Source organism: Equus asinus, chromosome 30, assembly GCF_041296235.1.
Source record: "Equus asinus isolate D_3611 breed Donkey chromosome 30, EquAss-T2T_v2, whole genome shotgun sequence".
In the NCBI taxonomy this organism is placed as follows: domain Eukaryota; kingdom Metazoa; phylum Chordata; class Mammalia; order Perissodactyla; family Equidae; genus Equus; species Equus asinus.
The window spans coordinates 8,663,700-8,690,236 of record NC_091819.1 but is presented as its reverse complement, the minus strand read 5'-3'; the positions used below and the strand labels follow the sequence as shown (position 1 = coordinate 8,690,236).

General features: G+C 42.4%; 1 protein-coding gene and 1 long non-coding RNA gene across 2 annotated transcripts in view; one reads left to right on the top strand and one right to left on the bottom strand.

Annotated features, from left to right (window-relative positions):
* The window catches only part of LOC106836727 (uncharacterized), a 98,943-nt gene extending 83,372 nt beyond the window's left edge, over positions 1 to 15,571 (bottom strand). The window contains exon 1 of the long non-coding RNA XR_011499476.1: positions 15,351 to 15,571. This is a non-coding gene — a long non-coding RNA (uncharacterized lncRNA). The remainder of the gene's footprint in view (positions 1 to 15,350) is intronic.
* Positions 15,115 to 19,141, top strand: RGS2 (regulator of G protein signaling 2). Its single transcript, XM_014849893.3, has 5 exons — positions 15,115 to 15,880; positions 16,987 to 17,088; positions 17,192 to 17,253; positions 17,833 to 17,999; positions 18,277 to 19,141. The coding sequence occupies exons 1-5, from the start codon at positions 15,771 to 15,773 to the stop codon at positions 18,469 to 18,471; spliced, it is 636 nt and encodes a 211-aa protein (XP_014705379.2). The 5' UTR covers positions 15,115 to 15,770; the 3' UTR covers positions 18,472 to 19,141.
* The last annotated feature ends 7,396 nt before the right edge of the window (positions 19,142 to 26,537 follow it).

Genomic DNA, 26,537 nt, shown 5'->3' with positions numbered 1-26,537 from the left:
CGGATGACTAGCCAATCCCCTTATTTCATATTTTTCACAGACTAAATGAAATCAAATTCTAGTTTTACCTTCCTAGGAATATTTGCGTGTCATGTGAAGTTGCGGGTCTTTAAGAACTCTTCAATCACATACTCATAGTCTCTTAGATAAATTACTGATACCATCCATGGGCTTTTCATTAATTAGCTAATTCAGTACTTTATTCAACAATTATATATTGAGCATGTAATTACCACGTGCCAAGCAATGTATGAGAGGCTGGATTTCACTAGCTCAACTTTCAAGGTCAACCTTTTACAGGCCATAATTACACCGTCAGGGTACCCGTGAGGAGACCCGCTGATGACAACTCAAACCGAACTTCGCATAGAAACATCAATTCCATAGTGGAAAGATTACAGACTTGGAATCCAAACCCTGGCTATGCCAGACTTGTTTGCTTTTGATTTGGGGCAGTTTCTTCCCATCTCTAGGCCCTTATATGGCGATAATAGCACCCCTCTTATAGAGGTGGAGGGATAAGAGACAACGAGAAAAGACGTGAAGTGCCTGGTCAGTGTTTGGCACATATAATAAACGCCCAATAAACAAAATCTATCACTATTATTATTAAAGGGGGCAGGGCCTTTTTTCTAAGGAAGATTCTTGGAAACCCCTATTTCATCTATTATTAATATTCTCATTTTTCAAATGGAAAAAAATTAAGCTCAGAGAAGTTAGATCATTCATTCCTGTAACAAACTTGTCTAGCACTTACTATGTGCCAGACCAGGGCTAGTCTCTGCAGGTACAAGGACGCAGAGGACAGAGTCTCTGAACTCAAGCCCCCATTGTCTCCTAGAGGAAACAGAAGAATGCTAAATGCCCTGAAAGAGGGAAGCACAGGGTTGTGGGAGAACATGAGCCAGCTCATTTGGAATGCAGGGTGGAATGGTGCCAAGGAGGCTCCCCAAAGGGAACGTCCTGGTGAAGCCAGGTACCTGAGGGTTACTGTAAATAATAAGAAAATGAATACCTTTTTTTTTTTTAAGAATATTCTCCCTTATTTTAATTTTCTTTTTGAGGAAGATTAGCCCTGAGCTAAGTGCTGCCAATCCTCCTCTTTTTGCTGAGGAAGACTGGCCCTGAGCTAACATCCGTGCCCATCTTCTTCTACCTTATATGTGAGACACCTACCACAGCATGGCTTGCCAAGAGGTGCCATGTCCACATCCGGGATCCAAACCGGCGAACCCCAGGCCACCAAATCAGAACATGTTCACTTAACTTCTACACCACCAGGCTGGCCCCTGTGATTACCTTTTGACATTGTTCCCAACACAGACATAGATGAGAAGAAGCTAATCTTCTCAATTTGCTGTTTTCTTGTTTAACCTGAGGGATGACTCAGGGGTCACAAGGATTTATGAGCTTGTCTTACAAAAGAAAAAGAATACCTTCAAGGAAGTTACAATCACCAGATAACCAGTGCCCAGCTGCCACGGATGCCCAGAAGTCTGATTGCCCAGGGGCTCACCAGGAGTGAAAGATACACAGATTACCCCTTTGTTTCTCTGAGACTCCTCCTGCCAAGACCCTTAGCTCTACAAAACCCCCTGCTTTCTTCTCTTGTGAAGGCGGATTTGAGAGATCCTATCCTCCTGCCTTCTCTATGTTTTGGCCAATTTGAATAAACCTTTCTCCATCTCCAAGCTCCATGTCTCAGTGATTGGCACACGAGCTTGAGATGAAGAGGTCCAGTATCACAAGCTGAGCAGTCCATGAAGTAACCTGACAAAAGCAGATTACCATTCACAGCCTGGCCTTCAAGGAAACCAAATCCTCATCTCCAAGACCAGGGAACATCCCAGCATATGACAGCTTCTTTGATTACACTCAATTAACAAGTATTTTCTTAGCACTCACTTTACGGAAACGTCTGTACCTGGTGGCTACCAAGGTGAATAATTATAGTTCTTCTCTCACGAGAGCAAAGGGGAAATAAGACAAACAGATAACCCAGTCAAAACACAAGTGGCAATGTTCAAAGTCAAGTGCTGGATATCCTCCTTCATCTTTCACCTAGTTCTCAGATTTTCAGTGTGGATGCTGGGGAGTCCTCACTTTCCATGTGGTACCAGGTCAACACCACTGCCACAAATGTGGATCTCACCTCGTAGCAGAGCTGGGCGGACCTTATCTATAAGTTATAATACAGGTCCTTTAATTTCTGCTTAACACAAATTAAAAGGAGCTTCTTTTGTCACTCGTAGGTGCTAAGAATTCTATATTTCACTGTGCAGAATGTTTCTGCTTACTTTAAACTGTTTACTAGTGGAACCTATCTGAAATATTTTACCTAAGATGTCTACATCTTAAAATGGATATTTCTCTTTTGAGAGCTCTCGCCATCAGATTTGGGGATCAGAATTATGCTCGCCTCAAAAATTTACTGGGAAAAACTTTCTGTCACTCTGTGCTTTGGAGCAATATAGGAATTATCTGACCCTTAACAGTTTTATTCAGCTTATCTATAAAATCCATTGAACCCTGAAGTCACTACTCAATAATATCAGTGCTCCCTGCTCAGTACAGACTCACCTTCAGACTCCTTCTTAACACAGCACTCCACATAACCGTAAGTCACAATCATGGATTGGTTAATTTATTTTCAATCTTTCTTCTGCATTAAGAGATTAAGATCAATTATTTTCCATGTATGGCTTTGACCACATCCCATAGATTTTTATACACAATTATCCCATTTTTAATAATTTCTAAATAGCGTTGAACTTTTATTTTTATTTCCTCCCTGAACTATGAGTTCTTCATTTAGTGAACTGTCCATATACAGCAAAACCTAGGGACACTGACTATGTGGGTCACACAGTATGGGTGACATAGCTTCTTAAAGAATGGAATTGAACCCTCACCCACTGCCTCTACAGCACGCCCCTGTTTAAGCCACTGTTGCTGCAAACCAGAAACTTTTTCAGGTTACGTTGAAAATGTTATCCACTCACTTCTCAAGAGGCTCCAACCTACCTGCTTTTCAAGCCTGATTGGTTTTGCTTCAGTTTGGTCTCCCCTGTTTCACATACTCCCAAAGTCCCACACTCATGTCAGTGGTACCTTTCCCTCCTTTCCAGTGGTCCTACAGAGATTCTCCTGTTTTCCTTGTTTACTTTTTTGCTTCTTTCAATGTACTGTGGACAAGCAGGGAAGAAAAGTGCACGGCTCCCAGACATGACCTTAAAATGATTATGTATAATTTTTTTTAATTATGTTTAATTTTCTTTCAAGTGCTACCCCAATTGACCATACTCTTAACAAGTCTTTCCTCTTTGTTTTCCTCATCTTGAACCTAAGGAAATTACCTAAATGGATCACTGTATATGACATCCACTATATATTATAATGTTATAATAAATTTGGACATTATCCAAATAATGCAACACTGCTTCTATGTGAACAGAAATTCAGACCTTAAAAGCAGTGAAAGTACGAAGGAAATTGTTTTCTGTCATTCCGAAAGATTTAAAACCATCAGGCAATGGCCTGTCCTCTAAAATCTGTGATATGTTAGGCCTCAGGTCCATGTGCCTGACAGAAACAAAAAGAGGAAACCTATTACATAATGGCTCGAAATGGAAATTCCTAAAAAGTCTCAGAAACAAGCTACTTTTATATTAGATGTGATTTATTATTAAATTGTCTAAGACAGATGTACAGAGACACAGAGATGGCTCCATTCAAATACATATTGCAATAGTGAAATGAAAACAAATGATAAAACCATGTAATCTTTTTAATCCTGTGGGTTTTAAAAAATATTTTGCTAGAAGAAAATGTGAGATTATCCACATATTCATAATGTTTTAAATAAATATCCTATATATCACTGCCTTGTCAATTTTCATCCTAATTTGGATCTCTGTGAAGTAGTTTTATAAATAAAGTGTTCTATTTACAACAGGTAAAAGCCAGATTTGTAAAAAACTAACAAATAGGTTATCTCATAAATTGCAAACAGAAAAAATACCAACATAAAGAATAGAAAACTAATTTATAGGGGCCGGCCTGGTAGTGCAGCAGTTAAGTTCGTGCACTCCACTTTGGCGGCCCAGGGCTCGCCAGTTCAGATACTGGGCATGGACCTAGCACTGCTCATCAAGCCATGCTGTGGCACGCATCCCACATTGAAAGTAGAGGAAGATGGGCATGGATGTTAGCTCAGGGCCAGTCTTCCTCAGCAAAAAGAGGAGGATTGGCAGCAGATGTTAGCTCAGGGCTAATCTTCCTCCAAAAATCTAATTTATAAACACTGCAACATTCAAGGTTAATATGGAAACTTTATAAGGTTACAGTCAGAATTTATTTATAGCTACTGTGAACATATGAACCTCTGACACAAGTCACACTGAGACAAGATGGCAGACTCTCTGGAACAGTAATCATTCCTGCCTTCCTTCCTTCCTTCATACTTCCATCTATCCACTCCCTCAAAAAATATTGACTGAGTATCCTCTATGTTCCAGGATACAATAATAAAAATAAATAAATGAAATACGTCTAGTGGGGGATACTGACAAGAAAGCAGGCAATTACAATCCACTGCGGTAAGTAACTTGATAGGTGCTGTGAAAGCATGTAGGAGGGGCACCTCACCCAGATTCGTTAGTGGAGGGAGGAAAAGTGGGCAGGTGATGTCCAGGAGAGAAAGCTCATTTAAGTGATACCCAAAGAAGTATGAATAATATAGAAGACAGTCAGATGAAGGGTGGGAAGAACAGAAAACAGGTCTGAGTAGAGGGAAGAGCATGTGCAAAGGGCCAGAGGAAAGAGGAAGCATGGCACGTAGAAGGAACTAAAAAATATTCAGTAGGGTAACTGCGGCATAGAGAGCCATGCAGCAGTAATCAACAATAAGGCTGGAAAGGCATTCACGGGCCAGACAAAAAGGGTCTCACAGGTCACTTTAGTGAATTTGGAACTTAACTTAAGGATAATAGAAAGCCATTAGTGGTTTTAATCAGGAAAGCAATGAAAATCAGATAAGTGTTTTAGTAAAATCATGCTGGCTGAAAAACGCATAATTCATTAGAGGGGGTTGATTAGAAGATGAGAGATCAATAAGAAGTCTTGCTTAGATCCATAGAGAGATGGAGAGAGAATTAGGAAGGTGGAAATGGGAGTGAAGAGAGGACGTTTATAGTTTCAAGATACATTTAAGAAGTAAAATGAAGAGGCAGGCCAGATTCAGTATGAGACTGGGCAAGGATGGAACTCAAAGGGGGTCACTCTCCCTCCACTTCCTTCTGTCTCAGGTAACGGATGATGGAAGCACTCACTGAGATAGAGAACAAAGACAGAGCAGCAGGCTTAGGTGCAAAGATGGGAAATGCTGTTTTTAACAAGCTCATTTGAACTGCTGATGAGTCATCTCTGTGAATCAAGCTAAAGGACAATTAGCTGGAAGGGTCTGAGATGAGGAGATCCGCACTGGGATTCATCAGCTTACAGACCACAACCGAATCTATGGGGGTGGATGCACAGAGTGAATGAGGAGAGCAAAAAGAGAAGACATCTAAGGAACTTCAACATTTAAGGGACAAACGAGCAGATGCTGCAAAGGAGGCTGAAAGAAGAACCTCTCCCCAAACAGAAAATAAATTTGATATCCCTATAAAGATTCTCCGCTTAGATCTGGGAGACCTATGTGTTGGCACCACCTACATAAACGTACGTATGTCTTTACTATATATATTAAAACTTTTGTTCTTATTATCTTTAAACTAAATCAGGGTATAGGGCACTGCTCCAGTCTCTGACACATATCCAGTTGCTCAAAAACAGGAGCATCAGTCACAAGGGAGGAAAAACAAAAAGATCATCAGAAACGGAGGCCAGATGTCTGCCCCACCAAGAGACCGGCCCCTGTGTAACTGACCCATAGTCTTTGTTTTGGGAAGACGGGCTTGAAGGACACTAGTTCACCATCTTCCATCTTTGCTGGCAAAAACGAATAAACCCTTCCTATTCCGCTGACTTGCCTCCTACATTTTGGCTAGTGTTGCAGAACAAGCTCGTTGCTCAGTAACATATGGAGAGAGGTCTCCTGACCACCTTAAGCTCACATCTTCGCCAGGCTTTCTAACTTCTCATAGCCATCATCGCCTACCGTCTTCTCTACCCTCTGCCAACACACACACACTCACAAACACACCTTCTCCTTTTCGTGAAGTTCTTAAGCACTACTGTCTCAAATCAAAAAGCCATCTGTTAAGGGAGCCTGTTTACACACCATATGGCAAAAAGAAACCTTAAGTATTATGTAAAAAAAAGGGAGATGCTCCACCCCGGGAGCAGCTTCACAAAGCAGAGACCACTTCCCCCAGATGCTCCTCATTCACCAGCCGACCAGATCATGGCGTGCCCCAAAGGGCAGGACCGCCAGGGTCTCCTGGAGAGGCAAAAGAGAAGATAAACAACGAAATGCCAAGTTGACTGAAATTCTGAAGCTCTTTGTTTCAGCTGGGTATTTCTGGGCAAGAATTAAAGGCTTGGCACCCTTTGGCAAGACAACAGGAGGAATGACTCAGGGCATCATTCCTCGTACCTTGACATGGATGTTGATTTATTCTTTCAAGAAAACACTACGATAAGTGAAAAAATAATAATAATAGCACTCTCTGAAAAAACCTCTCTCAGTCCTGGCAAAGATGAAGTTTTCACATCCATTTAAGCCCCACCAGATTCAGGATCTGGGTGCTATTCCCATATTTCCTGCTCTTCGGAGAGGGAGGCTGTCAGTATGGGGAGACTTCCCTGGAATCTTGCAGTTACTCAGCATTTGGTCCCGCTCAATCAGCGTCTTGGACACCCAGGCTGTTGTTACGCCATCGGACAGGATATGCTGTGAAGACTTTCTTCACGCCTGGTCAGGACAGTGCAGTAATTTGGGAACACTAAATTTAGCCATCTCTGGGCTAATGTTCACTGCAGTAGGATTTCATCTCCGTCAACTCACATGTCCCGACTTCACAGAGGCCAGTGAACCAAGCCATAAGACAGAGAAATGGGTGACTATATTGACTCCCACTCTCTATATCCCATTTTCAGAAAACCTAAACTCTCCCTCAGGATCATGACTTCATGAAGAGAAAAGGCCATCAAATGAGACGTTGACATCTCATAGTCAGGGTAAATTTTACAAAGCAAATTGGATAATCGCTCCCCAATGGCTGTCTTGTGTTCTGCCATTACCATGGAAAGAAAAGACCAGGCTTTACCATAGGTTACAAGACAAGGATGAGAGAGATGAGGGGCAGAGCCAAGCATCAAGCTGTAACAGCCTATATCAGCTGACCTCCAGCTGACCTCAGGTACATGAAGGGGTCCAGCAAAGACCTGTAGAGTCACCCAGCCTAGCCCAGCCCAGACTGGCCAATGTCAAGTCTACTCCAGGATGCATGAGTGAGCCCAGGCAACTCAGTAGAGATGCCCAGCCCAGCCCAAACCAGTGGACCCCCAGCCGACCTGCAGACTCACTGTCAACAAGATTGAGCTGGAGAAACTCTGGGTCCCCCAGGGCCTAGGAATCAGCCTGTGAGGAAGGCTGCCTCCAGCATCTAATACCTCCAGAGATCATTATTCAGAACAGAAGTACCCTGAAGAGCTTCTGTATCATCAAACATTTCACCACGCGCAAGAAGAATTTGAAAAAATCCTGTTTTCCTTTCTCACAGTTGGACTGTACATTCTTGAGATGGGAAAACCTTTAAAAATTCCACTTCTTTCTTCCTTATTTTTTAAAGGTGGAAATGGTGAAGTAAGGTGAAACCTTTATAGGGTCCTCCATAATCTCTCCCTCACCCCTTCCCACGTACACTCAAGGCCAGCCAGACATGGCAGGGCTGTAAGAGTAGGATTTTTTCTGTGGCCTGTATGGGTCAAATAAGTCTCTAGGGCCACAGAAGAAAAAGTTTAGTCAAGAGAAGGAACAGTAGCCAACAATTTACTGTATTTGTCACCCCTCCTGCACCTCCATGGTGGTCTGCCCTAGTTATCAGCTCCTGGACTGGCTCCTGGCAGAATGCTCACTCGTGTTCTCTACAGTCAGGATCCTGGCAACCGGAAGTGGCTCCAAATAGCCTGGGGGATCTTGGAGGGTCTGCTCACGGCTGTGACGCTCAGTGTTGCCCCAGTTCTGGAGACACTCTGCCAGCCAGTGGCAGCCCTGCCCGAGAACATCAAACCAGACCCAGATGCCCAGAGATTACTATGGGAGCTGGTCCTACTTATAGTCATAGTCAGATTCTTTAATAACTAAAAGGCCACATTACGCAAGTAAAAACAGAGAACTAGACACTGAAGTTTCTGCCCTTCTGGAGGAAAGATATCAAAATGTTGACAAGTTTAACCTAATTCAAAAAGAACTTAAAGGCCCTGAATCAACTTTAATGAAAGTAAGACTCAAGAACAAACTATCAGAAATAGAAAAACTGGAGCCCATTAATAAACAGCTGGAGGGGCTGGCCCGGTGAGTGGTGTAGTAGTCAACTTTGCGTGCTCCACTTCAGCAGCCCAGAGTTTGTGGGTTGAGATCCTAGGCATGGACATACACACCATTCATCAAGCAATGCTGCAGCAGCAACCCACATACAAAACAGAGGAAGATTGGCATGGAAGTTAGTTCAGGGCCAATCTTCCTCACCAAAAAAAAAAAAAGAGAGAGAGAGAGCTGGAAATCTCCCACTCTTTGCTTGGGCTTAAAATACAGACTTTTAGAAAAGGACTTAACAAAGGGAAACCTAAACATTTAGAACACACTGACGTGACAAGAAACAGTCAGTCTGTAGAAGATGCATCAAAATACAGCCAACGTCAAGCACCTACAAGCAAAACAGCCTTCAAAGTACACCAGAAAAGTGAAGAACAACTTCAGACAACACTAACAAGATGATTCAGATGGAAATTCTCATTTTCAGGAAGTATATCAAACTGCTTTCACAAGAAGCTAAAGAATGGATAGAAAGAGCAAGCAAATTTATTAATCAAAAAAAAAAGAGTTTTTGGGGGCCAACCCCATGGCTGAGTGCTTAAGTTCGTGTGCTCTGCTTTGGCCGCCCAGGGTTTCGCTGGTTCGGATCCTGGGCGCGGACATAGCACTGCTCATCAGGCCACGCTGAGGCGGCGTCCCACATAGCAGAACCAGAGGCACCCACAACTAGAATAGACAACTACGTACTGGGGGACTTTAGGGAGAACAATAAAAAAAAAAAAAGCAGAAGATTGGCAACAGTTGTTAGCTCAGGTGCCAATCTTTAAAAAAAAAAAGAAACACATTAAAAAAAAAGTTTAAAAAAATCCCAAAACTCTACTGCATATGGAATAAGTTCTGAATGATTAAGAAAGTCAGATCATTGCTAAAGACGAGAGGTCGGCCTGCTGTTCATGAAGACAGCGTGGATGGTGAACCTTGAAATCAGATATTATAAACATATAGAAAATGGAGACTTCTAAGATGAATCCAAAGGACTTTTGAAGAAACTGGTGTTGCTGAGTTAAACGCTGGTCTAGGTCAGGCTAGGCCAGGTGACTACGCTGGCCTCAGCTGGGTTTATTTAAAAACTTATTTAAAAGCTCTTGAAGACTCTGCAACCAAATGCACACTAAATTAACCGAAGGAGATAAAATAATGGATGCTCTGAAAGACCGTAAGTCTCCAAATGAGAGAGCTTCGCTACCATCAGAAGAGTGGGGGATGCAGTTAGAAACAACAGGCAAAGTCCCAGAGCCAACTTTACGTCCTTCCCAAGCTGCACTGAGAAAAAGAAATGAATTTTCACCCAGTGTCTAAGAAAGAGAGAATTCACCTTGTAAAGATAGTGGAGAATTCTTCTCCAGTAGATGAAAAGATGAGCATGTGAAGCTGAACATTTCCAAAACATTCTTGAGGAAGAACTTAAAACATCTCAAAGAGTAACCTGACATCCTTAATGATCCCAATGGGGCATTTGGAAGAGGCCAAGGGGACCACCAGGGAACCAACGGATGAACGGACCCCAAGAAAGGAGTTGTATCAGGCAGTGATCGCATGGGATCCAGGGTCCAGTGCCCAGTGGAGACCAGACGACTCCTCCCAGGGTCAGGACCACGGACAAAAGAGCCCTCCGTTAGGCCAGCCCCATCCTTCCCACGGTGCGTCCTCCACAGAAGCAAGACGGAGCCTGTCCTGGTGCCCCGTGAACCGGTAGACACTCAGGGCCTTCGTTTGATTCAACCCTTCCACCTGAATGGGAGACATGGCACCCTCGGAGCAGCAACAAAGAGTGGGTGCTAGGAAAGCAGCCACAAAATGGGAGAGTCACTCCAAAGAAACTAGCCCTGTGACAAAGTTTTGCTGAAGGCCAGCCATGTGCATTACGTACCGTCATCAACCCAGACACCCAGGGCGTTCCCCGAAATGTTTTCTTTTAACTTCCTTGCAAACGAAGGCTGCTGTAATTACTTCCACCCTAAACAAATGAAGCCTCGGCACAAGAAGGCTAAGCAATTTGACGCCATAATAGCGCCAGGAAGTGGGAACTAACGGTAATATCCCAATTATGGACAAACCCGCCAGCCACCTGGCTCTCCTAAGAATGACTTACCAAAAGAAACGCAAAATTATTTTGTCTTCTGAAGCTGAAAATGTTATGCGGTCTAGTGCCATTAGTTCAGCATTTAAGATTGGAATATTGAGAACATGACAATTGGGTCAAGGCCTCCTGGCATCTCCTGGAAAGCACTGTTCTTTTTCTAATTAATTTGGTTAAGATTTAGGAAATTGTTTTGTCTAAAAAATGTGTTTGGGAGAGAAAATCCACAAGGCCTTAGGCTTACAAAGTAGTCCACGGATCAAAGACCTTTGTAAATCTCTTTGCAAAGAGATTCCTTATTTACTAAATGAAAGGCAGCCCTTCTCCACACTTAAAAAAAGAGGGGCTGGCCCGGTGGTTCTCTGGTTAAGATCCCGGGTGCAGACATGGCACTGCATGGCAAGCCATGCTGTGGTGAGCATCCCACATATAAAGTAGAGGAAGATGGGGCATGGATGTTAGCTCAGGGCCAGTCTTCCTCAGCAAAAAAAAAAAAAAAAAAAAAGAGGAGGATTGGCAGCAGATGTTAGCTCAGGGTTAATCTTCCTTAAAAAAAAAACAAAAAAAGAACAAAAGGGGGTTGGCCCAGTGGCATAGTGGTTAAGTTTGCGAGCTCCAGCAGCCTGGGGTTCTAGGGTTTGGATCCTGGGCATGGACCTATGCACCACCTATCAAGCCATGCCCTGGCAGACATCCCACATATACAGTAGAAGAAGTTGGGCATAGATGTTAGCTCAGGGCCAATCTTCCTCAAAGAAAAAAGAAAAGAAAAAGAAAAAAAGGACAGACTCTCAGTGATTGACATCATATATAGACCTTTGAAATCTTGTATAGTATGAACTCAATATCCCAAAATTTCAAAAAAGTAGGCAATAGGATATTTGCCACCCTAATGATTTGACAAAATTCTGTGCACAGAAATTAAAATCATAGGCAGAAGAAAGGCCAGGGCCAGGAAAGAAATTCCTAGCTTTACCTCTGCACCTTGTAGACATTATGCCATCTATGTAATTTACGTTATAAGAAAGTATTTATCACCGCCTACTCTCCCTGAGGTTTTGTATAGCCCAATGTCACAGAAGACAGCAATCCCCTAGCTTAGACTTCATGCTATGGGTCCTTTAACTACAGAAACCTATTAGAAGTATTTAAATATACGTTAGCTTTTATTTGGAAAAAAAATCTTTGTGATGCTCCTGTTGTTGGTTCAGAAGCCCTGTCTTTCCTTTAGGAAAGGGGGTTATTAAACTTATGAGGCGCTGCCCGCATCTGAAGTACGACATACTCCACACCACGGATGAGCTGAAGGCAGAACCACGGAAGAATCTAACCAGAGTTACCAACACAAGGACTGGGAAAATTACTAACTCCTCCGTAAGACAAGTCAAGTATCAGGCTGAAACTCTGATTCATTCCTGACAAAAACACTTTCTTTTTTATCAGCTTCTGCATACGCAAATTACACTCTAAGGAACACAGTAATTACGATTTTTAAATCCCAGGTCATATTAGGAGTGAAGAGTGGAGTACAGAATCTTGTGGGGTCATATGTTCATTCTGTTAAAATAGTATTTCACCAACTAAAGTTAAGCGAGAGGAAGGGAAGGAGGGAGGGAGGGAGAGAGAGAGAAAGAAAGAAAGGTGAAACCAGAAGGAAGGAGGAAAAGACAAGTGTCACTTCCTCAAATATGGTCAACAATTTGACCATAGTAGAAGTTTTCGTTTTTTCCAATTACTCATCACATCCTTTGCCACATGGTGTTTAATTTCCTAGTTTTCTTTCCCTGTTTTCAACTTACTACCCATGTAAGATTTCACGAGGTAAGCAACAGGTTTACAGCTTTCACAAATTTAGGAAGTAAGATCTCTTACTGACCAAAAAAAGCAAAGCACGGCGTAATACACAGAATGATCCTTTTGTGTGTTTTCTAAAGCATGTATCTGGTTTCCTAAATTTCTAAAGTATAGATGAAAACTACGTATAAATATTTTTAGCTAATAATAATTAATAATTTTTGGTTAATAATGGCACACAGTTGGAGGGGAAGAGAGAAGTCCGGCAGGGAACGCATTCGCTTTTCATACTCCCCCTTTGATATTGCTAGAAACTCGTATTTTTTTTTCCTTCTTCAGTTAACTTAAAAATCTTTTAAATATAGAAAGCTCAAGAACCACGCTAAGAACCTCCACCACTAAATTCAGAGAGCTTCTCCAGTAGAGGGCGTAGCAGATTCAACATGGAAAATGTATGGTTAGTTTAGCAAGCCATTCTCCAGCTGTGGTTTTGCTGTGCAGTATTTATAACGCATTGCATTGTTTCTTCCTCCACCACGGAATGGAAAATATGTGTCATCTTAACATTGAGCAATCCCATTTACCTAAAAGCCAGTTGCAACAAAAAAAAACAAAGAAAAGTCATCAGACATTGTAGCTTGGCTTTTACGTCTCCCTGTCTTCCTAAAAGACAGTAAAATGGCAACTTTTGGATGAAAAGATTTCTCAAGTCTATAGTAGATATCGCCTTAACTCTTAAAATTACCCACAGACACAGAAATGATAAGTTTACATTCAGATTTATCAACCTCATAATTTTCATGAAAAAATTAACTTTCTGCCACTTAGGTGTTAATTGGAAATGGCTTATGAAAAAAGCAAATAATCAGACTTACAAAAACATCTAGAATAGTCTCTCTATCTCTCTCTCTCTCTCTCTATATATATATTTGGTAAGGAAGATTAGCCCTAAACTAACATCTCCTCTTTCTGCTGAGGAAGACTGGCCCTGAGCTAACACCTGTGCCCATCTTCCTCTATTTTATTTGTGGGATGCCTGCCACAGCATGGCTTGATAAGGATTGTGTAGGTCTGTGCCTAGGATCTGAAACTGTGAACCCCGGACAGCTGAAGGAGAGTGCACGAACTTAACCACTATGCCACCAGGCTGGCCCCAAGAATAGTCTATATGTAAACCAGTTGCTTACATAGATGTGTATATATCCACTTTGGCAAATACATTAAGATGACTGAATTTTTCTGGCTTGGAAATTTCTGAAAAGTTTAAATGTCAAACAGTTTGCTTATTTTCCTTATCCTTATTTCCTGTCCATTCCTATTATGAGCTTAATATTCTGCAAACCTCTTGACCTCATGTTGATATTTTAATAGTACTTACAGATTTATAACCTAATTAACTCTGAGTTAATACTTTAATGATTTTCCTATCTGTAACAGCTATGCTTCCAGATATTTTCCTCTTCACATATATGCAAATTAATAATAATAAACTTTTGTATTGTACTTTCAAATTTATAAAGGCCTTTCACAGAATATTCACATAATATCTATCGAGGTTGGCAAGAAAAACACATTACTCTTAATACAGGTGACAAACTGGGCCTCAAGATGGTGTGACCGGGCAGGTCCAACAGTTTACCTAGTAATCACCGGTTAACCTCAGACTCTATTTAGGTCTCCTGACACAAGCCCAGCTCTCTCTCCTTGCTGCCTGTCAGAACTCCTGGCCTTTCCACAATGAGAGAATTTTACCATCCAAGGTTGCAAGTGAAAAATACGATTGAGGTTTACATCGGCAAGAAAAAGCAAGCGTCTGCATATTACACATATTTAATAAGTAAGTATGGAATCATCAGAAAGTGAAAATAGATCTGGAAATACGCAAAGTTCTTTTAGACATGAGCATATGCTTGAGAAAAACGACATTCTTACATGTCACAAGCATATTTAAAGTATGATTACTGAAATCAACGTGATTTTCTGTTTCCATGATAAAGCACATGGCTGTCCTCTTTAGTAATAACTGCAGATTGTACTCTTCAAGTCAAACCTGGAGCTCCAACTACTGGCAGCTCACCCTAAGAATGTTAAACCAGCTCCAGTTTTCTTTTAACAGTTAAAATGCAAAGCAGGAGAAGATCTGCAGCCCGATCAACACCTTGCTGTTAATCTTATTGTCTACTTAGATGCTTGATGGGGAAAGCACTTGAATATTGCACTGCAGTTTTAATAACGTTATCTGAAATCAAACCATTTTGTAGTTGAGGTTATCTATTTGTGCTTACCAATCAGACCATTTAAAGCCTGCTACAGTAGAAAATTTCTGAAAAAATAAATTAAATTTACTCAAGCAAATTGTTAACTTCCCACCTCCCCCCTTTTGCCAGTGAAGAGTTCTGGTAAATTCTAAGCCAACCAAGAATGACTCAGAGGAAATCCTACATCCTTGCACGTTTACACTCGAACCTGTGCTGTACAGCTTCGAGGTCTCGCTTTTTCCCTCTATCTCAGAAAGAGAACTGTGATTTCTGTTCTGCAAGGAGAGGCAGGCAAGGACTCCTGAGGACTAAGCCTGCAACCCCACGGACAGACCCAGCCACGTGCTTACTGGTGATCAAAAATGCACACCGTGTTGTCTGAGAAAGTCACTTTCTCCTGGTCCTTCCCTGACTAATGTTCATCAACCAAAAGCGTTCCCAGACGCCCAGGCGAGCTGCAGAGTAAGTCACAGCACTCACCCCTGCACCAACCCTGTTCCTCCCGGTCACCGTTTCCGTCCCCAAATTAAACGGAGTCGCACAGAGGAACAGGTGAGGGTCCCCCAATTTGCAGACGTAGCATTGAGGCGTGGGGAGAGGGCGCGCGCCCCCCAAAACGTGGGGGCAAATCTTAATTCAAAGGAAGGTGATTGCACTCGGGCGCGCAGCAACCCACCGTTCCCCGCGGGGAGTCATCACTGTCTGGGGTCGGCTGCACGTGCGCGTGGGGGAGGGGAGGGGAGGCGGAGGAGAGCCGCCCACTTCGGCTCCTCTCCCTGCCGAGCGCCGGGCCGCCCCGCCCCGGAGAGGTCGCCCGCGGCGACACACAGCGAAACCTCTGTCCGCTCCGAGTGCGCACGACTCCAGGACCGCAGACGTCAGCAGCGCCCTCGCTTCGAGACTCTTCGGCGGTACCCGGGACTGCGCAGGCCAGCGCTGACCCCGCCCCTATGCCCGAGGGGGTTCAGCCGGCCAATAGGCGCCCTCTGGAGGCGGGACCGGCGCCGTAAGGCCCCGCCCCCGCGCCTCCGTCTCTTATAAAGGCGGCGGCGCGCGCCCGACCGCAGACCCGAGCGGCGCGAGCGCAGAGCCTAGTATGCAAAGTGCCATGTTCCTGGCTGTCCAGCACGACTGCGGCCCCATGGACAAGAGCGCAGGCAGTGGCCCCAAGAGCGAGGAGAAGCGGGAGAAAATGAAGCGGACCTTGTGAGTACGGCCTTCGTCTCTCTCCCGCGCCCCGCTGCCGACCCAGCTCCCCCAGGGGGGGCTGCAAACCCCGTGCATTCGCGCTCGGCTTTGCCATTGGGAACTCTGTAGTCTGCGCCTCTGCAGGAAAAAACAAGTGGAAAAGGTTCATTTGCTAAGTAAGGTTAAATCACTGTAGTGTGCCCTTATTTTGTTAGGTGAGCGAAGGACTCTGGGCTAGTTTAGGAACTACAGAAAATTCTTGATAGGGAGGCGGTGGTAGATGCGCGAAGAAATTGCGGGCTGGCTTTTTGTCCCCCTGCATTGAAATGACATCAGAGAAGCCTGCGGCTGAAGCGCGTCCGCTGCATTCGTGCGTTGCATGCTAAGTTCTGATCAGCTTACACAGCTGCTGCGATGGAGATGTTTTTGCTAGTGTTGGATATATTCTTTTGAAATCCAGTTTTGTTTTTTAATTGAAAAGCAGATCTCATCCACTCGCGACGGTGGAACAATAATCGTTGTGCATCATCTGCTTGAAATGAGTGTTGTGGTCGGGCCCTGGGATGGGGCAGACACACACACAGAGATGCCGCATTGTTCACAACAATGAGTGTTGTAGTTGGGCCGTGGGAGGAGGCAGACACACACACGCGCGCCGCATTGTTCACAGCTTCTGGCGTGGTCCAGAGCCTCTTGCTCCAAGGGTAGAAGGTAAATGACCATCGTCTGGCTCAAGGCAGTTCCACTGCGGTTTTATCAAGTGTGAAATGTCTCAGAACTGTAATTAAGTTGCAGAAAAACTGCCGCCCTTTGTGAGCCAGAAATAGCATCTGCCTTTGGAACTATGCAATCTAAATTCATTAAAATACCCTAACAATTTGAGGCATTCCTACCCCTAGTTATGAAACTAGTAATTATGTTGAGATGAATGGATGAAGCTGTTTTCAGGACAGACGTGCTGGGTTGAAACGTTAAATGAATAAGACTGACTTGAAGGGTTCTTGTTTTGTCTTATTTGGTTTGTCTGCAGCTACAGGGCTACTTTATTTGGTAAAAATGCCTTCAGCTCCCTTGGCGACGTCAAGTGCTGCCACTTAGTGAATATCTTTTTTTTTTTTTTTAAGATTAAAAGATTGGAAGACGCGTTTGAGCTACTTCTTGCAAAATTCCTCCTCTCCTGGGAAGCCCAAAACTGGCAAGAAAAGCAAACAGCAGACCTTCATCAAGTAAGTCGAAAATCTTGTCGTTGCAAAGATGAACAGCTGGCCTGCTGAGCCCAGATGAGGGGCTGTGCTGTGCATAAGCTAATGTGCGGAACCTCTCTTGCAGGCCTTCCCCCGAAGAAGCAGAGCTGTGGTCTGAAGCCTTTGACGAGCTGCTAGCCAGTAAATGTAAGTTCTCCTCTTGAATCGGATCCATTTCGAATATCGCAAGTCTGGAAAGGTGGTGTCCACACAGCAGAAGAGCGGCTTTCCCAAGGGGAATTCAAATTTACAATCACTGTAGCATAAGGCCTAGTTTCATCTTTTATTTCCCAGTGTCTAACCACGGAAATGTGTGGTTTTTTCACTCCGGTGGGAAGAAAAATTAACCTAAAAAGATTACACTGGCAGTCGGTCTTTGTTAAGATTGGGACAGCTTTTCCATTGCATACACTGTTGGCAAGAGGCTTTGTTCCCAGAGAACTTGTGACTCCCCTATAAATATTTGCATTGACGGCCAAGTTAAGTATTTATATTTTTCTAGCTGTGTGCCAACTTAAGTATTTTGCCTACTGGCCTCTTGGTCTGTAAGAGCTAAAGTCGGAGGATTACACGTTTGAGGGAAATCTAGAAAATTGCTCACCATCTAGAAATAATAAAGTACGGGTGTGGCAGAGGAGGAGTTCTAGGAAAAAAGAGAAAGGATGGTTTGGTCTCTCAGTTCTTCATGTTCTGCATCCTTTCTCTCCCCCACCCGCTTCCTTTCAGATGGCCTTGCTGCTTTCAGAGCTTTTTTGAAATCTGAATTCTGTGAAGAAAATATTGAATTCTGGCTGGCCTGTGAAGACTTCAAGAAGACGAAGTCACCCCAAAAGCTCTCCTCAAAAGCAAGGAAAATATACACTGACTTCATAGAAAAAGAAGCTCCAAAAGAGGTAAGGAGAAAAAAGTTCCTCATTTCAGCATATTTTGAACGTTCTTAGCACCAAAGTGAAACAAAGGAAGAGACAGCACATTAAGAGCAGGGGAGGGGTGGAGGTAAAAATATACTTTCCCTTCATCCTAGCTTTCATTTAAGTTAGGTTTCTTCAATGATTTGGGCTGGGGAAGCTAACTGCACATTATAGTTTTTGGTTTTCGTTTTCAAATACTAAATAAATTTCAGTCTCTGACTCTGAATGTGGAATAAACCGGTTTCTTGTTTTATTTCAGATAAACATAGACTTTCAAACCAAAACTCTAATTGCCCAAAATATACAAGAGGCGACAAGTGGCTGCTTTACAACTGCCCAGAAAAGGGTATACAGCTTGATGGAGAACAACTCTTATCCTCGTTTCTTGGAGTCAGAATTCTACCAGGACTTGTGTAAAAAGCCACAGATCCCCACAGAGCCCCATGCTACATGAGATGGAAACGGGACCCTGAAAGTGGAGGACTTTTCCATTTTTTTCCTAAGGGGAAAAGTTGTGACCTGCCAAAAAAACTGACCTTGAATTCAGCCTGGGTGTTCAGGAAGCATCACTCAGAACTATTGATTCAAAGCTGGGTAGTGAATCAGGAGGCTGGGAGCCTTCTCGAAGAAGCTTGTATTGGTACAGCTTCCATGTCTGTAGAGAGCACAGGGAGAGAGAGGTCTACATGTGGCGTGTCCCACACTGGAAAAGCAGGACTGTGAGACCAAAAGATGCAATGTAATAGTGTTGGTCCAAAAGCATTTAAAATCAATAGCTCTGGGATCATGTGGCCTTACCTAGCTGGCTGTACATCTTTCCCAAAACCAGTCCATGTTACCACGTAGTGGTTTTAGTTTTAGTTTAGTACCAAGTAAGATTAAAATGTTGACTATGTGCAAGGGTGTTGAAGTTCTTTGGACTCCAGATTGTCAGTACCGTTGTCTCCTGTAACGCTAAACCTGAAACGGTCTGTGTTTGAATTGTTAAATGGTGTGTGTAATAGAATGAGTGCTGTTATGCAGAAAACTACAGTGTCCGTTATGAGTGCCAAAAACTGTCCGGAAGGCAGCTATACTTTGAAGTGGTCTTTGAATACTTTTAATAAATTTATTTTGATAAATAATGTCACTGAATATTTGGTCCAAATATGGGTGGGGTTTTTTGTTTTTTGTTTTTCTTGGTGATTGGAAATATGGCAGACACAAGGGAAAACGTCTCCTTTCTGGTAAGGAAGAGGCATCATAGTTCATGTGCCTCTTTAGTGAGAATTGACAGTCCTCAGAACTGGGAAATCAGAGTTGCAAGGAAGACATACTCCTTTCGCTGGAATGCTTTTGTAGGTCAAAGGAAGTCAGATCACATCCTTAGAACCACCTTGAAGTCAAGTTTTCTAATATAACTTTGTAAAAATCAGGCTTATTATTAATGAAAACAAAACATTGGCCTAAAGCCCTTCATAAGTATCTGTTAAAGACCAGCTAAATAATGAGAAGTAAAATAATGTATTGGAGACAGAGCCCCCAAAATGAAAAAAGAATCCAAATAAAGTGAATGTAGGCCTACCATTTTTTCCCCTGGGTTCCAAGTTGCCCCACGGAGTACCAGAAGGAGCTTCCAAGATCCATACCTGAGGTTGTTCACTTCCATGATGGATCAATACAAAAGCAGAGGTTTCCTGAATCTCCTGCCTTCATTTGGCCAAGAAAGAAGCTGGTGATGTGACTTTAGATAATGAGGACGGCACAAGAAGCACATTTTTGTCTTTTACGCCTAATCTAGAAATGTGCTCTTTTCCTAGTTGAGGGAGAGAGGCCTTGAATCTATTACTCTTCAAACTGGCTTTTTAGAAAAGGAATACTCTTCGCCAGCAGCTTGCTTTTTTGATGACCTCTGATTATGGTTTTAATTTTACAAAGGGGGAGCCCTCATCTTGGATTTGAAAAGCTGAGCCCCTGTAGTGATTTCTCATAGCTTTGTGACCTTGGGAGTCCTCTTCTTCCCTGCCTTCTCAATTGACACCTTCCTGCTGTCCCACCGGCTCCTGGGAGGTAGTAAGGGGCTCGAGAAATTGTCAAGCACTAAAAAATAAATAAAAGCGTTTGTTCTGATTTGCCGAAAGAGAAGTTGACCTCCCATAGTTTAATTACTTTTTTCATTGTGCTTGTACTAACTTTCACCTTGACCAGACTTTCTGGCACCAACAGGCACCAGCTCCGGTGTCACCAGCAGCCAGAATAATACACAATAGGTGCCCCATAAGTAGTGGTTGAATAAATGAATTCTGAAGGTCGTTGCAAGAGAGGTTTCTGTGGAGAATAACTGGGTCAGGTCTACACAGGCCTGAATTTGGAAAGGTTTTGGCCAGCAGAGAAACCCAGGAGTCATGCCATATATCTAATTTGTCACCAAGGCCTATTTATTTTGCCTCAAGTCTCCAGCCTGCGTTCCCTCACCACCCTGGTCACAGACGCCACCATCTGATGGCTGGATGACTGCAAAAGTCTCAACACTTCTACCCTCACTCACTCTTCCCCTCTCCAGTATGTTCCCTGCTTTTTAACTCTAGAGGTCCTTTAAGACATAAACTCAATCTTGTCTCCTGTTGCCTGTAAACCCTTGACAAGTTCCCCAAACAATTAGGATAAAGGCAATATGCCTAATATGGTCTAACACCTGCACAGCTCGGCCCCTCCCTCCACTCCAACCTTGTCTCCATCACGTTTCCCCCAGCTCTCTCTACCAGCCATGCTGGCCTACTTCCATTCCCTCATAGGTTCCATACCACTGGTCCCACAGGGCCTTTGCACGTGATGGTCCCTCTGCACGGACTGTAATTTTAGCTCTTACTCATCATTTATAAATCAGTGCAATTGTCACTTCCTCAGGGAAGCCTTCCCTGACCTCTTACCCTAGGTCAGATCCCTTTTTAGATACTCTGATAGTGTCAAGTTCTCTCATTTGGAGTGCTTACTGGAGTTCTTGCTAATTTGTATGAATATTTGATAATTCTCTGTCTTCCCTCCCTAGTTTGTTGATGCCATGATTTGACGACCCTCTCTCACTGCTCACTGCTGAATCCCCACACTTAGCACCATGCCTGGCACACAATGGGAGCTGCATAAATAATTGTTGAATGAATCAATAACTATGAAAAGGTCTTAGGAACAAATTTGGGCAAAACAAGAAATATCTACAAATGCACAAGGAAATAAGGACAAGGTTTTTAAAAGCCCCACTGGCTCAACTGTCTGAAAATATCTGCAAAGCTTCTTCCCTCGGCAAAAAATAAATGTCTCTTACTAGGCATGTTCTTTATAACTTTAATAGAAGGAGAAGCCAGATTATAGTAACAAAAAATAAGAGTTTTGGCTTTTTCGAGGCTGCTAAAAGCACAGGCTTTACTCAGGTGGTATTTCTCAGTGTTCTCTAGTGTGGAACAAACTGGAATAGATTTAAGATTAGAAACCACATACCTCCACAAATAAATATCACTTCATGTTCCAGTTTCTCAGAGTTCATACATTTAGGACCCACAGTCCTTTCATTCTGATAATATTTCGTTTTTCCTATATTTTAAACCCAGGAGCATTTTGAAATATGATAATTTCATCCAGTCCCTCTGAAAAAGGTAAAAGAAATGTGTATTAGCTGTCCTGTGAGCACAGGGAGCACAATGAGATGGCTTGAAGTGATCACCCAGAATTGCATAGGAAACAAGTTTGGGAGAGGGTAGATTGGTAGGCTGATTGGTTGGTTGGTTGGTTGGTTGGTGGTTGGTTGGCTTTACCACAGTAGTTGATCATTTATGACGGTGATTCTTACCTTGTGGGGTTGGAGAGTAAAGAGCATTTCTCTGTGTCATGAGAGATGTTGCGGATGGGGATGCATTGTGCATTTGGACAGAATAGAGATTAGGAGGTGCCTACCCTGTGCCAGGCCATATCCTAGTTCTAACTTTGTTTTCCTATGTTAGCCCCAAATTACAGCCAAAGAAGGAGTTAGTCTGACTTTATAGGGCGGCATCGCCACTATTAAACCGTGAATTTGACATGTACAGAGATTCCCAGGGACTGGCTTAGCTGCCTTTCGACAACTTTAGAAAACCATTTTCTACATTTTTGTCAATGGCAAGGAGATGAGGTTTATCTAATTTTTGGCATCACAGCTAAGGAGCAGCTTGCAGTCCCTTGAGGTGACAATAACAACCCAAAAGAGTTTTGCCCGCGACCTGAAGGATAAGAAAAGCAGAATCACCAGCAGGAGTAAAAAGTACGTTCCAGCCTAACGCAATAGCATTAAACACAGGCCTGATATGAACCATTCTGGACCAGCGATCCAGCATGACCAGAACACGCTACAGGTGGAGGATGAGGCCCAGCATGGGCATAGAAGTGTAGCCCAGGACCAGGTCATAGAGGGCCTTGAGTTCCCAAGGCTGGGATTCTATTCTGGGGCCACGGATACCAATCTCAACTAAAATGCACAAAAATAACTTGGGCGGCAATATGAAGGAGGAAGCGGGGGCAGGCAGCTGAGCTAGGAGACTGCAGCGATAGCCCAAAATGTGCCTAAATCTGGATATTGTCGCCAAATAATTCAACGTGACTTAACAGCAAATTATTCATCCCCTACTCTAGGCAGAACACGGGTCTAAACCTACAAGGAATAAATATAAAGACACCTGAGGCCTATTGCCTGTCCTCCGAGAGGCATCAATTAAGTATCTGATGAAATAATGTACAGAAATTAAAACATAAGGTGGGCTGTGATTGGTGATTAATTATCAAAAGAAGAGTACAAATATCTTTAGCTGGAATGAATCAAGAAACACTTGAAGAGACATTTTTTGTGAGATTTAAAGAATGGGTAAGATGTAATATGGATGAAAGGGAGAATATTCAAGGTGGAGAAACAGTTTAAACACAGGGTAAGGGGAAAGCAGGATTACATCTTACATTGCGCTATATTTTCGTAGGCAAATATTTTTAGTGGGGATATATATTCTAAAGCTATTTCATTGATTCACTTTTTTGGCAAGTATTTATGAAGGATTTCTCTGGGCAAGGAGGATGTGAAAGATTAGATGAAATGGTCATCTCTTTTTTTTTTTTTTTTTTTTGAGGAAGATTAGCCTAGAGCTAACATCTGCCACCAATCCTCCTCTTTTTGCTGAGGAAGACTGGCCCTGAGCTAACATCTGTGCCCATCTTCCTCTACTTTACATGTGGGATGCCTACCACAGCATGGTTTGCCAAGTGGTGCCATGTCCACATCCAGGATTCGAACCGGTGAACCCTGGCTGTCAAAGTGGAACGTGCACACTTAACCGCTGCATCACCCGGCCGGCCCATGTTTGTTTGGTTGGTTTTTGGGGTTTTTTTTTTTTGTTTTTTTCATGAGGAAGATTGGCCTTGAGCTAACATCTGTGCCAATCTTCCTCTATTTTATGTAGGATGCACGACAGCATGGCTTGACCAGCTGTGCCAGGCCTGCAATGGGGATCCGAACCTGCGAACCCCGGGCTGCCAAAGCAGAGCGCATGAAGAAATGGTCATCTTTTGAGACGAAAAAGACCAGAAAGGCTGGAAGCTCAAAAACACAACCAAAAACTACATTTTATTTTTCTTACAAACAGATTTCTGTAAGATCGTCAACCAGCCTAGTCATCAAGCTCTCTTGAATCTTTCTTCAGCCATCTTCCCCTTCTCTTGCTGCATCCAAGTGCTTACCATCGTCACCCCGCTCTCAACTAGAACTCCACAGCTCTCAGGTCTTGCGTCCTACTTCTAATTTATTCCCTCGACCACTACGTGAACACTGACTTCTCACATCACTCTTACGACCAGAAAAATCTATGAACTCTCTGATATCTCCTAAGTCAGGGAAAACCCTTATACGTAAGGTTAACAGTTCTCTGTTTTTTTCCACCTGTCCAATCTTATACCCCACCACTGATGAGAAACATTCAATGCGGATTTTCTTACTGTCCTGGAGATACATTATTTTTCTCCTATTATTACATCAAATTGTTCCCCTTGCTTAGAACTACTCTCTCTTCCCTTAAATTGTCGTCACTTTTCAAGACTCAGATCAAGTTTTACTTCTATGAAATATTGCCAAGGATGTGTCAGTCTTATCTCCCAATTAAATGGACAATAACTGGACCATTTTGGCTTATTCTACTTAGTTTTCCGAGTAACTAGTAAAGTTCCAGACATGGTAGATACTCGGCACCATTGGTCATTGATTAATTGATCAGTCATTTATTGATTGATTCACAAACTCATGTAAAAATGCATGCAGTGACATAAATTACTTTATTTAAATTTGTTAAACTCATTTGCAAAAAAGTAATATTTTCTCATGAGTCTACATAGTTTTTCATTTTGGCTGTACATTTTTGCTTTGCAAATCAAAAAAAACACTAAACTATGTGGATCTTGGATAAGCTCCTAACATTAAGTTTTCTTGAATCCCAAGTTAATCTGAAATTTACAGGGTTTAAGAAGGGCACTGACCTACATGGAAACTTCTCTTAGGAGTGAGGCTGTGTGTTTGTTTAGCTGGTGTATATCTTAGACATGTACAGACGTCACACCAACATCAAAATAAGGAAAAAGAGAAATGGGCCAAGAAGGACAGTGAGACGAAGCTATTTGCTGCTGTCTGCTTTAGGGTGAAAGGCGAACTGATTGTTTGTTTTTTTTTTAATGAGTTTGCAACTTCCAGTCTCATAGGCCCATTCCTGCTTCCATCCCGAATTACCGTCTCTGTCTTGAGCTTTGGAATGAAACCACAGGTTATATACAAGAAGTTCATTTTGAAACTGCAATGTCGAATGAACTAAGTAAAACATGCAGCCTACGTGAGCCGTGGCGTAGTCTGAGAAAAATCAGACATAAAGCTCTGGTTTGAAAAGCAGGTGGGACTTCGTAAACCTTTGCTGTGCCGGCAGGGAAGTTTATGATAGGAAATCCTCATTTGGCACAAACCGACGCATTCTCATATAGAGCCATTTCTTACAGAAGTGGCCACTGAGGACGGTAACCCAAATGTCAGAACTTAGTTCTACCTCTTTCTAATTTCTTCTACTTCTGGTTTCAGATTCCAGAACTTCACAAATCCCATAACATCCTACAAAAGTGCTGGTAAGATGATTAACATTTTAAGAGTGCTTAATAACACAATAACTTCAGAAGTAATTTTGGTCATCACACCTTTATTTTTAGAAAAAAGTCAATAATCCTTTCACTATTGAAAATGTTAATTAATATTAATGAAGTATCTCTGAGCCTTGAGATATTTTTTATACAGAAAATGTAGAAAGAACCCAGAAACAGCACTGAACACAAAATCAGTAAATTAGTGCTGTCCAACAAAAAAATATAAGATAAGATAATATGTCACATATGAAAGTTTAAATTTTATAGCCACAGGAAAATGCGTAAAAAAAAGTGAAATTAATTTTAACAAAATATTTTATGTAACCCAGTATATTTTGAAAATATTATCATTTCAACATGTAATCCATATAATAAAATTATGAAAGAGATATTTTATATATTTTTCTTTTCTTTAAGTTTTCAAAATCTGATGTGTGTTTTATGCTTACAGCACATCCAAGTCCACACTAGCCGCATTTCAAGGGCTCAGTGGCCACATGTGGCTAGTGACAATTTAATGGGAAAACATAGCAGAAAAGGCTGAGTCTGAGCTGATGGACCGTAAAGTAGAATAAAGGTACACTTGCTGTCTTATTTTTTTCCAATCCCCAAAATACATTTTATAGCCAGCGGTTCTCAAAATTCTTTACCACCATGTTGCCTTGAATTGGAAAAGTGTCTTCTATTTGCTGTATAAAGACAGTCACACTAGATTGCCTGAGTTCGAATCCCGCCTCCATCACTTACCGGCTGTGTGACCAAACGTGGACATATTACGAACCTTCTAACCTCACTGTTTCTCATCCATAAAACAAAGCAGTAACAAATCCTCTTACAGGTTTTTTGCTCTTTTTGGTTTTTTTTAAACAAATGGATGGATCCATGTAAAGTGCTTATGATAGTGCTGGCAAATGATGTTTAATAGTGATATTGTTTATTTAAGTTAGCTATTGACATTACTTTGTATAATTTTCTAGACATGATGGAGATCAATAAATATTGTTGACTTGAAGTCCGCTAACTTTAAGATAATGTGAAAATTCTGACTTGAAAGTACCAATTTCTCAAGGGAACTGACTCCTTGGCTCATTGGAATTGGAATTAGAATTAGAATTAATGAGAATATTGCTTTCATGAATTCAACAATGTTCAGCCAGGTACCCAACTAAGACGTGAACAAGACACGTGGTCTCTGCCATCAGGGGACCTTCTGTTTCAGTGGATTGCCCCTCTATACTTTCGCTGCTTATATCTATCATTAGGATGATTTTGTCTGCAAGTACTAGAAACCCCCAATCAAGCTGGCTTGCAAAATACAGAAATTCAAAGATAGGGTCGACACCAGTCATTGCAACC